At 40.1% G+C, this 13399-nt stretch overlaps 1 protein-coding gene across 1 annotated transcript in view; it reads right to left on the bottom strand.

Annotated features, from left to right (window-relative positions):
* Positions 1 to 12939, bottom strand: part of galla-2 (MIP18 family protein galla-2) — a 45186-nt gene extending 32247 nt beyond the window's left edge. The window contains exon 1 of the mRNA XM_067142380.2: positions 12744 to 12939. Within this exon, the coding sequence (XP_066998481.1) occupies positions 12744 to 12867 (124 nt within the window). The 5' untranslated portion in view covers positions 12868 to 12939. The remainder of the gene's footprint in view (positions 1 to 12743) is intronic.
* Between the last annotated feature and the right edge of the window lie 460 nt (positions 12940 to 13399).

Raw genomic sequence — 13399 nt, 5'->3', positions numbered from 1 at the left:
AGGAGGCAGCAGCAAAAAGGGTGCATGCGGCAGCATGCGAGCTGTATGATTAGGGGCTCTCTAAGATTGCAGTTCAAAGACACGACGACATGAAGGACATCCTGGCACCGAAGTTCATAATGATTATCAAGGCAAACTTCTTATCAAGGACAATGACATCAGGAAGGCTGGAGAAACTTCTTCAAGAAACTGCTAAATGAAGATTTCCCGTGGAATACAACACCTATTGTTGTCCCAGTTAACTTAAATGACACTGGTGTTATCACTTTTGAAGAAGTCAAGGAAGCAGTGCATCAAATGAAGGATGGAAAATCAGTATGCCCTGACAAAATTCCAGCAGAGCTGTGGGAAGAGATGTGGAATAAAGTATTTGCAAGTTTTGCTCAACAAAATCAAGAACAGTGACCCAATGCCAAACATGTTTCACAAAAGTTTCTTGCTTCCATTTTACAAGAACAAATTGAACTTGAGAAGGCATTCGGCAGTGTAATGAGAGATCTGATTCAGGCAGCATTATGAGCTCCTGCCATTCCAGAATCTCACGTGAAATTGATCAAGGATAGTGCAAGGATGCAAACACTCATTTGAGATGCCTTGCAGGTATATCAGAACTTTTCCAGTCAAATGTGGTGTCCACCCGGACAGTATTCCCAACCCAATCCTTTTAATCATTGTCATGAATTTCCTGATATCTGTAATCATAGGTGCACTACTTCACATATTACTGTGACATTAATCAGCGACAACATGGTACTGTATTGCTTGAAGAATTATTTGAAAAATTGTGAAAAGTGCTATAAGACAACAGACTGAAAGTAAGCCACTCAATGACCAAACATCTTCACTTCACTTTCACAGATCCCATGGCTTCAATGCTAAATATTTTGACTCCCAGCCACTCCCAAAATGTAGCTGTTCTCAATACATTGGCTCAGTGGTGGAAAAATTGGATGATGTGATAAGGATATAAATCACAGGATCAGTGCAGACTGGCTGAAGTGGAAAAAAAAAATCACCAGTGTTCTGCATAAGATGATGCCACTGGAGCTTACAGGTAAGCTCTATATGAGTGGTGAGGCCTGTACTGCCTGCTGGACATTCTATGAATACCACAATTGTAGTTTAAATGCCATGGAGATGAAGATACTGAGAATGTCAACAAAAGTTTTGAAGAAAGATCACATCTGAAATCGGTGAATAAGAAGCACGTTGCACGTGAAAGAGGCGGTCGTGAAGAAGTTTCAGCATGAGCGGGTGATATGGTTCGAGAAGGTGAATGAACAGTATTAAAGCTAAGTAGCCAAAAGAGCCCTTGACCTTCAGCTACTGCAGTATGAAGAAGAGGAAGGCCAGAGAACAGCTGGGCCCAACAGATAGGGCAACAACTTTACAGCTCCACTGATGTAACACAAGTCAATACCAACAACAAAGTACAACTGCATTCTGCTAACCATGGAGGATATGCAGCAGCATTAGCAGCTCCACAAGCAGGATGTCATCAATGAAGTATATCAATGACAAAACAAGGAAGAAGAAGAAGAAGATAAGCAAACAAAGGTTGAATATCGTAAAACTGCCTTGCAGAACCCTCCCCTTAATCATTTGAGGATCACATACTTTACATACTCTCATACTCACATACTCTCCCCGAATTCTGTTTTCTACAAACTTAGCCACCCATTCATCACTCCTTTGTCTAGTTGCTAAAACTTTACTAACTAGTTCACAAAAGAGAGGTTAAGAATCCAATATGGTGCAGCTCACACAATGTCACAGCACGCTACACAATGCTGCCAACTTACGAACTTCGGTCAAGCTAGTGGCAAAAACATTACAGAATATGATATACACCCGGCTCATGACCAAAACCACTGGTCTGGATTGGTTAGGTCCGACTAGTACCAAGACCACTGGGCTTGGGGCAAGCAAAGGAGGTCAGGTTAGAGCCACCAGCCGGCCTCTAGTATCCCCTGACAGTACTGGTCAGTGACAAGACCAGTGGATAGTTATGTGTGACAAGACCAGTGGATAGTTATGTCGCGGATACTACAAATACGTCTAGCTCACACCATGAAATGTCATTTTCAAACTCCACGGATTCATTTCACAAAAAGAGGCAGCAGTAGACCAAACGACGCAAGCTCTATCGGAGAAAACAGGAACTGCCCTGCAGCCAATAGGAGCATAGGAAAACTTTACTAACTAGTTCACAAAAGAGAGGTTAAGGGCCGTTTTCCCCAAATGAGTTTAAACTAGGTTTATTTTAATCTGGTTTAAGTCTGAGTTTAAACTAATATTCATTTTCCCCATATTAGTTTAAACTTTGTATCAAGTTTAAACTTGGTTCAAAGTTAAACCTTCTATATTGTAGGTTTAAACTACTGTTTATATTCAACCTTCTTGACATTTTATTAACGTATCTGTGATTTTACTGGTAGAAGGGTTAGTTTTGACTACCAGTACTACAGCACTTTAATAGAAAACGTACTAAAATTATAACCTAGTATTAGCATTAGAAAAATGGGAGAATTTATTGAAGTCTTTGGTTAAATAGGAAATAATTTTGATGTGCAAGTGAGGTTAAGAAGCCGCATTCCAACAAAAGTTTACAATCTTGGAAAATCGGATGTAACGGAGTTTTTTTGATGGATTTATAATACATAAGCAAACAGCAAGGATTGTCTAGTATCGAAGAAGGATTCTTTTAAAACGTCAACTGCACGAAATAATGCTATTTCGCTAGAAGCAACGATTCTGGTTGCTTTAAAATATGATGCTGCAGGCATTTTTCTTATTAACAACGGGGACCACAGACTTTAAATTGCAGTCTCCTTATAATATTTTATACTGTAAAATACTGTTGGTGGTATGAATACTGTAATGTGAAGCATAAAAATATTCCTACATAAGTCGTGTAATACGTCCGCCCTCCATGCCATGTCTGGTGGCTGTGGTCGCTAAAGCATTAGGTCAGCATCGTCCGAATCTGTGAGTAGATGGTTCAAATCCAATTTGTCGAAAATATTTTTACCATCAGAATGTCGACCGGCACGGTAGGAGAGGCGGTGGTATACAATTTCTAATCGCTAGATTATATATTTATAGGATCAGAAAAACAATAAAGTGTTTCATGCTTGCTAGTAAACTTGTAATAGAATAAATTATAGTTAAGAATGTTTCGTCGTAACTATTGCCAGCATACCAGCAATAGAAATATTAATGCTATAGGGAGAAGAGTATTATGCATACAGTACGACATATTGCGAACTTGGTTATGTTATAAACGAATATGGAATCAAGTAATAAATCTCCAAATAATATATCAGTGGTCTGTCTGCTGGATCCAAGGTTTGTGAGATTGATCCCGGCCGAGGGCGATGGATTTAAATAGGAGATAGATCCCGAACATGCTTGGAATTTGTTTACTTGAAATTCACATAAATGTTGATTTTCTGAGGAAAGGAATACCGAAGGCCTATTGCTGAAAGACCAGGATTTTAATATTTCAATATTCCCGTGTGTTCCGTAAGACAATACAGACATCAAAAGACACGTATTAGGCTCACGGTACTTATTTATGGTAAAGCATGACAGAGAAAAATAATAAATAAAAGTGCGTTCCAAGAAATTGTAGACAGCAATGGGTAAAATTATATGACACAACACTTAGCACAAATGTAAACAATTTATTTGTCAGTAAAGCTAATATCCCGCAGAATTTCTTCTTTATTCACTACGTACGATAGCATTAATTCGCCACAAACAGCTGATATTATTACAAAAATGTCGGTCATTGAATTACTTGTATCTGATTGGCCAATTCCAATCGACCATGCCTTCGACTATTCCTTCAGTGCAGTCAACATTAGCGCCAACGACAGCTCGCCCGTTTAAACTAAACGAGTGTCAGAAATTGGTGAAGAAAATGGACCCAAGTTTAAACTAGGTACTAAAGTTAAACGTGTTTAATTTATACCAGGTTTAACTCGATTTGGAGAAAATGGCCCTAAGAATCCAGTAACACAGGAAATTGCCGCAGTGTCTGTTTAAATTTTTCTATATAAGAATACTTCAAGGAGGGAGCCACCCATTCAATCACTCCTTTGTCTAACTGGTAAAACTTTACTAACTAGTTCACAAAAGAGAGGTTAAGAATCCAATGTGGGGCAGTTCTCGTGATGTCACAGCATGCTACACAATGCTGCCAACTTAGGAACTTGGGCCAAGCTAGTGGCATGAACATTACAGTGTATGAGATATGTCCGGCTCATGATGAGATCAGCGGTCTGGATTGGTTAAGTCCGGCTAGTCACAAGACCATTGGATTGGATTGGTGGTGGGTGGCTGTCAAGCATAAAGGATCTCTTCTCTCATCTACTTTAGGTATAATTTCACATCATTTTTGCATGATTTTAACCTACCTAAAAATTAAAACGAGTTAGTAAAGTGTAACCGTCTAGTTCAATAGCCCTCATTTTTAACAGTAATCTCCCGTAATCTACCATATCAAAAGCCTTGAACAGGGCAGTAACAATACAGTCCATCTGACCTTCTGAATCTAAAATATCTCTCATACCTTGCAGGAGTTCTGCAAGTTGAGCCTCAATGGAATAACCTTTCCAAAACCCGAACAGCCTACTATCAAACCAGTCAGTAATTTTGTAAATATATTTAATATAATCAGGAAAAAGGCTTTCCCACAACTTACTTGCAACATGTCAAGCTGATCGGCTATAATTATCTGCTTTATGTTTATCGATCTTTCTTTTATACACTGGGGCTACTATAGCAACTCTCCATTCATTTTGTATAGCTCCTTTATGCAATCAGGACCGTATAAGAGGACAACTGCCTATGGAAGACGTGGAGAGTGGTGAGGTAGAGTGGACAAGATTTAAAAACACCTTGATAAAAGAAGCAATAGAGGTTTGCAGGAAGACAAGTACAAGAGTAAGGAAAAAGAGACACTCTGGTAGAATGAGAGAGTAAGATCCTCAATAAAGGAAAGGAACATGGCACAAAAAGAATGAGATAGAGAGAAACCCAAGCCAGAACAGGTAATGGACAAGGGAAAGATCAGAGACCTCGAGCAAGTTTACGGGGACAAGAAATTGAGAGTTAAAAGAGTAGTAGAAGAGGAGAAGATAAAGTGCTGGGAGAAATTTACTCAAAAACTGAAGGAAGGCAGTAGAGGCAATATGAAACTATTGGTCAAAGTGATCAAAAACAAAAGAAATTCAATTGAAACCATCAAAGCAATTGAGGATCCTAATGGAAACTTGGCCAGGAAAGAAGAGGACATCAGAGAGGTTCTGAGGAATCATTTTGATCACCTTTTGAATAGGACAAAACAGATCAGAGAACAAAAGAACCAGCTGTTGAAATCTGCACAGAGGTACCTCCCATTACATGGGCAGAAACGGAAGCAGCCCTTAAGATGCCGCAAAGGAAATTCCCAGGAATCGATGAAGGAGCACGGACATGATTAAAGCAGCAGGAATCCAGGGTTTACAGTGGCTACACAGAGTGCTCAATGCAGTTTGGAAAGATGGCAGGATACCTACTGATTGGAGCAAGTGTGTCATTATCCCCTTGTTTAAGAAAGGAAATCGCCGAAAATGCTCCAACTACCAGGGAATAACACACCTTTATCATGGGCTTAAGATTCTTAAGAAAATCTTAGAGAGCAGATTGCGAGTCACCTTAGAGCCACAGTTTGAAGAGGAACAGTATGGCTTCAGGCCTAACAGGTCCACAACAGACCTGTCCGTATGTTAATGGAAAAATATTGGGAAAAAGGCAAAGATCTGTTTATGGCTTTCCTTGACATTGAGAAGACATATGACAGCATTGCAAGAGAGAAGATATGGGAATGCCTAAGAAAAAGGAATGTGCCAGAGGGACTGGTGAGGAAAGTTCAGATGCTGTATGTGAACTGTACCAGCTGTGTGCAATTGGGTGACGGACATTCATCCTGTGGGTTCATGGTAGAGTGTCGGCCTCCGGATCCCAAGATAGCGGGTTCAAACCCGGCAGAGGTAGTCGGATTTTTGAAGGGCGGAAAAAAGTCCATTCGACACTCCATGTCGTACGATGTTGGCATGTAAAAGATCTCTGGTGATACATTTGGTATTTACCCGACAAAATTAATTAAATCTCAGCCATAGACGCCCAAGAGAGATCCGGTTTACTCTAGGTCCGCTAGATGGCAGACAGAGTAAACCGGAACGTCGAAATTGATGAGCAGACAGCCAGATGGCGTCAAATCAAAATGTCTGCAAACGGTAGCTCAGGCCATCCGATTATTATTATTATTATTATTATTATTATTATTATCCTGGTTCAAGACCGAAAGTGGAGTCCAGCAAGGCAGTGCACTGTCCCCATTATTGTTTATGACCATCATGGAACATAATGAAGAACATCACGAAAACCTCTAGTGAACTAAATGCAATCGCCTTTGCTGATGACGTTATGATCTGGGGAGAAACTGAGGAACAAGTACAGTCAAGACTCAATGAATGGAAGGTTTAGTTCCAGGAGTTCAATCTCAAGATAATTTAACTCAAAACAGTAGTGATGGCAATAAACAGAGAGGGATGACCAGTGAACATCATGCTAGCAAACCATCCACTAGAAAGTGTGGAAAGCTTTACATACCTCGGCAGTGTAATATCTCGAGATACACTAGCCACAAAGGAGGTGGCAAATAGAGTGCAGAAGAGCTCTCACTTTTACCAGCAAGTACGAACACTCCTCTGAGATCCCAAAGTACCAACAAAATCAAAGCTGGTGATTTTCAATCAGTACTTCATACCAACCTATGGTATTAAAACCTGCACCCTCACTAAGAAAGACTCATCAAGGTTGCAGGCATCCAAGATGAAGTTCCTTAGGTCCGCAATTCAAAAAACCAAACTGGACAAGTTAAGGAATGATGTGGTTAGGAAGGAAGCTTGGATTGTTACATCATTGCTAAATTGGATCAGCATGTCCAGATTGAGGTGGTTTGTGCATGTAATGAGGATGGAGCCAACAAGGACAGCATATGTTAACTTGGAGCGACATGTGGCAGAGAAACAGATGGTGGGAAGACCAAGAACACACTCGATGGACATCATAAAGATGGTCATTGCAGATCGGGGAAGGACACTGGAGGATGTCATTAACCTTTAATTACTCGCGCGGGGTCTTTGAGGCCCCACTCCCTTTTTAAATTGTTATATTTTCCCCAAGTGACTACGTGTGACCTTGACACATGCAATAGCTTCATGTAGTGGGGAGGGGAGCTCAGTGCAGTAGTTGGCTCATTGTTGCCAAGTAAGGTACTCAGTGGAGAGAAGTGACCAGGTCTGGAAGACCCCACGAGAGTAATTACGTATGAAAATAAAATTAAGGTAACTCTTTCCATATTCTTGCAAATGTTGCTTATAACTAACTATTTATTTAGTTTTGATGATGTGAACTAGTAATACACATATTTTGGCCAGCATCTGAACCTCTTGTGATATCTGTGAATTATTAATGTACAGGTAGTAAGCCTATAACCTACAGCATAAGACGCTTCTACTTTGACATGAGGTACAGTGCAACAAATAGAGCGATGTGTTATTGATTTTCTCTTATAATTCCGGGTTACTTCTATTTGTATTTCGCTTTCAGATGAATATAGCTGCAAGATACAGTCGTCAAGTAAAGGATATTGAACTGTGGCTTTTATAAGAAGAATAAGAAGACGACGATGATGAAGTCCCAGTTGCTTCTGATTCTGATCCAGGCTGTGAAATATTCAGCAATCATAACTCCGAAAGTGAAGAATGTGAAAGTGAATTAGTGAACACGAAAGGTGGTGTAGACACAAATGACAAGTTGCCAAACTTACAACGTAGCACGACGAACCAAGAGATGGACACTCGTTGTTTGCTACCATCTCTTCAATGTGGTTGGTATCAACGCTTTCGTTGTATGGAAATTCAATTCCAGCCATGAGAAATACATGCCAAGGAGAGTATTTTTGAAAGAACTGGCGAAAGAACTCATTAAACCATGGCTGTTGGCGCGGGTTGCTATACCTAGCCTTCCTAGAAATCTCAAGAAAAGACTACGTACAGGTATGGTGACAGGGAAGATATAGAGGAGCCAGACAATTCAAGAAAGAGATGCGTGATTTGCTCTAGGTCAAAGGACAGGAAAATAAAAACTAGATGTGAAAAATACAAGGAACATGTCTGTGGAGAGCACATGAAGAACATCTATGAGAAATGAGTGTAATGTGCGAAAAAGAACACTCTCATGAACTTAATGTGTATTGATTTCTTGTAAAAATGCTTTTTAATGTGGTGAAGTGTTTGCAGTAAAATAAGATGCAATTGTATTCTAATTAGAGTATTTTTCAGTGCATAATATCCCGGGGGCCTTAAAGACCCCATGCGAGTAATAAAGGGGGAAAACTGAGCGCGAGTATCTAAAGGTTAACAACAGAAGATATATATCTCAATAAGACAGAATGGAAGAGGCTCGCCAGCAGAACCCCCGGGAAACTGGAACTGTTAAATGATCATGATGATGATGCAAACAGTAATCAAATAAGAAGCCCACTTCAGATATATTACTATATTCCAAACCATTGCCTTTAGTATATTCCCAGAAATCTTATCAATTCCAGCTGCTTTTCTACTTTTGAACTTTCGTATTTATTTCTAAATATCTTTGTTATCATGGGTAAATTTCAGTCCATTGCTAGTATATCCAACAACCTTTACAAACTGCTGAATGTGCATTGCTATTTCATTTACATAAAAAGTTCTATTCCCTCATCAAAATGATTTTAAGGAAACAATTTATTGGTATTCAACATGACGAATATTTGAAACATATCACTATGCTGTAATAATTATGTAAAATACAGAACTCTGTCTAGAAATGCTTATACAGAGCAATCATTTTATTCAGGCCTGCTTGCACTTGCTTATAACCTCGGGCACATACCACCCATCTGCTAATACCCCAGTCCCTTCAGCAAATCATATCTGTAATTCCTTGAACTCAGCTGACCTTGCATTCTGAACATATCACTATTCATTAGTCAATGAGCAAGACATGTCAAAAGAAGAGTTGCAACAAATTAATGAAAATGTTAAGACGCTGCAATGCTTTTTTTGGAAGCACCAAGGCAAACGCTTCCAACATAATCCATGAATGTTAAAAAATTTTAATTTGCTAAATGATGTTACTGAAGTAAGTTCATTTTTCCTGTTCATCCACATTACACTGATGCATGAGAATGTGTGCACATCTACCTGCCGAAGATACCAGAGTGTTTGCAGTCGAGCAGCGGTACCAAAGCCATAAAGCAGCTGCAAGCAGACCTGAATTAAAATTATGACTCTATCTCCCACTACGAAAGCAATATACATATCCTTTAAAGCAGGCAAAATTTAAACAGATATTAGGTAGGCCAACACTAAAAATTCAGGAAATCCTTTTACGGAAAATTAGAGGGGTATAGTGTTGTGTCTTCAAAGAATTCCAATCAGTCGAGAAAATTTCAACATAGTACTTACCAGTACTTAGAAAATTCTATGCCTAAAATATTAACAGTCAACCTACTTAGCTACCACAAAATTAGGGAACAGAAATATTATAGGTAATATTTCTTTTAGATGAAAATAACTAAATGATACAAAAGGATTGTACTAAGTATGAAACCTAGCAACAAGGTGGTGGTGCTGGAGGTGACTGTTGTTTTAAGAGCAAGTAAAACTGGGCAACGAACCATCCTCTACTGAGAAGAGGAAAAAATGGAAGGTGTCCAACATTTCAAAAAATTAAGGTATTGGCTGAAGACTCCTGGGGCTTCCATACGTAATACCGTTGAGGTTAGACGAACGTGAGGAGCCTGGTAAAAGATGATGATGATTGTTGTTTAAAGGGGCCTAACATCTAGGTCATCAGCCCCTAATGGTACGAAATGAGAGGAAATGTTAGGGTAATTTAAAAATCCACAATCCTCCACTGACCAGATTCGAAAACATGAGGACGAAGAATGAATGGATGGATATGAATTTAAAACAATCAGTGAATCTGTCCCGCAATGCCCCACATTCCCAGAAACTATCATTAAATAACAGCATTACTGACCAAAGGACTGTGTCTAAAGCACAATACTGAGTCGATGATGCTTGTAGTCGAAACGGGTCCAAAATCCAAGTCATCAGCCCCTAATAATGGTACTCATCGCTAGGAAAATAGAACCATGCTATTTATCATGTTGCGGTACTAATCAAAAGTAGCGTAGACTCGCGGTATTCCATACATTATGGTACTACTCACAGATGAAATCCAAAGAAAGCAGCATCCAAAGAAAAGCAGCTCGATTTGTTCTGGGTGATTTCCGACAAAAGAGTAGCGTTACAAAAAATGTTGCAATCTTTGGGTTGGGAAGAACTGAGAGAAAGAAGAAGAGCTGCTCGACTAAGTGGTATGTGATGATATAGATGTTGATTCCCATAGGGAATCTGAAATATTTGTCCTGAATGAGTATATTTATAATACCAATATAAATGGTCCGTTATTGGACATTATAAATTTTCCAGCTAACTCATTCTTGGTTGCCAGCGTTTCGCCCTCGTGTGCTAGGGTGGGCTCATCAGTTGGTACCTAGCACACCTACCAATACGCTGGCTAGTGCATCTGATGGCCAAGCAGGCATCAATTTTTAGTGATGAAACAAAGTCTCTTAGTGCATTGGCACTGCCGGTGGCTCCAGTTAGCCTACGCAGTGGCCTCCACAGTATGCACTAGCCAGCGTATTGGTAGGTGTGCTAGGTACCAACTGATGAGCCCACCCTAGCACACGAGGGCGAAACGCTGGCAACCAAGAATGAGTTAGCTGGAAAATTTATAATGTCCAATAACTGACCATTTATATTGGTATTATAAGTGGTATGTTCCGAGCTGTCAGCGGAGAGATGGCGTGGAATGACATTAGTAGACGAATAACTTTGAATAGCATTTATAAAGTAGGAAAGATCACAATATGAAGATTAAGTTGGAATTCAAGAGGACAAACTGGGGCAAATATTCATTTATAGGAAGGGGAGTTAGGGATTGGAATAACTTACCAAGGGAGACGTTCAATAAATTTCCAATTTCTTTGAAATCATTTAGGAAAATGCTAGGAAAGCAACAGATAGGGCAACTGCCACCTGGGCGACTGCCCTAAATGCAGATCAGTATTGATTGATATTGCGGTAATGAAATTCGCAGACCTATGGTGTTTCGCACAATGCGGCAATATTTACAGGCAATGAAAACCTATGGCGTTCCTCACACAAGTGAACTAACCACAGAGAAGTGCACTATCCCGTGGTGTTCCTCACATAGTGGGTACTAAGCATAGGCAAGGCAGAACCATGTTGCTCATATAGTGGTACGAATCAGAGGTAATGTAGAAGCCGGCGACGTAGACTACTCTATTGCTACTAATCACAAACCTATTTGGTACCTAACATAGTGGTACTACGCGCAAGTAAAAGCGACCTATGGTGTTCCCCGTGCGGTGGTACTAATAAGTAGTCTCATGGTTCTAATTTGATCATCCCTTGGTTGCCCCTTTTAGTCACCTCTTACGACAGGCAGGGGATACCGTGGGTGTATTCTTCGTCTGCGTCCCCCACCCACAGAGGGTTGTGTGTTTGGTCCGCGAGAGTTTTATTTCCCTCAAGTCCGCCGGCAAGCCGGTTAGGACCCCCCCCCTCCTACCGCCACCGGGGAGTATCACCTCTCCCCCTGCTATGCCAGCATAGTAGGTTCATGGCCTGATGAATGTCATGACTTCGCTAAAGACCCCATGGTCGCCAACCCGCACTCCCAAGTTAAGAGCCCCTGGGCCCATTTAGTCACCTCTTAAGACAAGCATGAGATACCCACAGGGGGTAGCAGCAAGGACTACTATAAAATGACCAACAAGATTGCAGTCACTTATGGGTAAACCAGTGTCTTGATTCCTCAAACTTAACTGGCCAACAATATTGCAGTCAATTGTATACAATACCGGTATCTTGATTCCTTCGATTACATGAATCAATGAATGATTTGATATGTGGTAATTCAAGATTTCACCAACCAGGATCAGACTGCGTTTGCAATCTGTACGGGACAATGCGTGGAAGATATTATTATAAATGTAATGTATTATAAAGAGAGACATGATTGCCTGCAAAGGTTCTACACCACCCAGTGATAGTGGTAAGCTGCAATAAACACTTCCCGCATTAATGAATGTCTTAAGGCAGGCTACTTTCCAGATCAACTGGTAGTTTCTAGGGTTATACCAATTATACCAAACTATCTTTACATACTGCTGGCCGAATACTTCTGCCTTCTAACATAGAGGCTACACTCCCTTCGTTTGTTAATGAACCCTGATTCCTTCCTGGAACCTATTTCTGCCTATCCTTCAATTACTCCCTCTAAACATAAAGTGGATAGTTTGTCAAGTCAGCTTTGTGTATTGTTTGTAAGCAGCATTCATTCTGATCACCAGCATATCAGACACGCTTGAGAAATCACTAACTGGTTCGATACAAGGCAATTCGAGGAAAGGAAAGGTTATTCCCATGATTGATTGGCTGATTCCACATCCAACAGAATAGTTACAGCATCGTAGGTAAGGAAGCATATGTAAATAACGCACGTTAGTGTCCTTACATAAAACAAAATACATGAAAGAAAAAGGATACCGAAAACTTCTCTGGAATCGAATTCATCTACAATGTTATCATCCACATCATCTGCAGTAACCTCCCGATCTTGACACTTGCGATAGAGTTTAGGATTTATGTTTTCTAGCCCATCGAAACCCATTTCGACACACAATATGCCAAAATGATGATGTCTTCTTCTTCTTGTCTTGGCCAAAGAGAATGGTCTTGGCGTTGACTACGAGATACAAAAGGCCTGGAACTACAGCACACTAAACTTGTTCTCGAGATACTTCCGACAAGCGCCGCTAGAGTTCTCTTTACTATTCTGTCTCGCCCGCTCATTGCAACACGTTCATATATGAAAAACTATAAAAATTCATTAAAACCAGTAATCTCAGAAGGCAGCAAACAGATATGCGATCAAAGACAGGCCAAGAGCAATTGTTTGACTTATTTTCTACAACGTATTTCTTACAATATGCTTAAACGAAATAAGCAATTCACGAAAGAAGTAGAGAAATCTGATAGCGAGTTTGTCACTTCTTACCGATTCCTTTAACTGTGCCTCAGAGTATCCGATAAGCGGATCAAGATTGCGGTCATAAATAACTTTCGGTTTAATCGCCCTTTCACCAATTACCAACGATCCAATCTTTCCTCCGCACATCTGATATTTTGACATTCGTATTGAA

This window comes from Anabrus simplex, chromosome 1 (assembly GCF_040414725.1).
Source record: "Anabrus simplex isolate iqAnaSimp1 chromosome 1, ASM4041472v1, whole genome shotgun sequence".
Classification (NCBI taxonomy): Eukaryota; Metazoa; Arthropoda; class Insecta; order Orthoptera; family Tettigoniidae; genus Anabrus; species Anabrus simplex.
The sequence above is the reverse complement of the archived record's forward strand: the minus strand, read 5'-3'. Positions and strand labels throughout refer to the sequence as shown.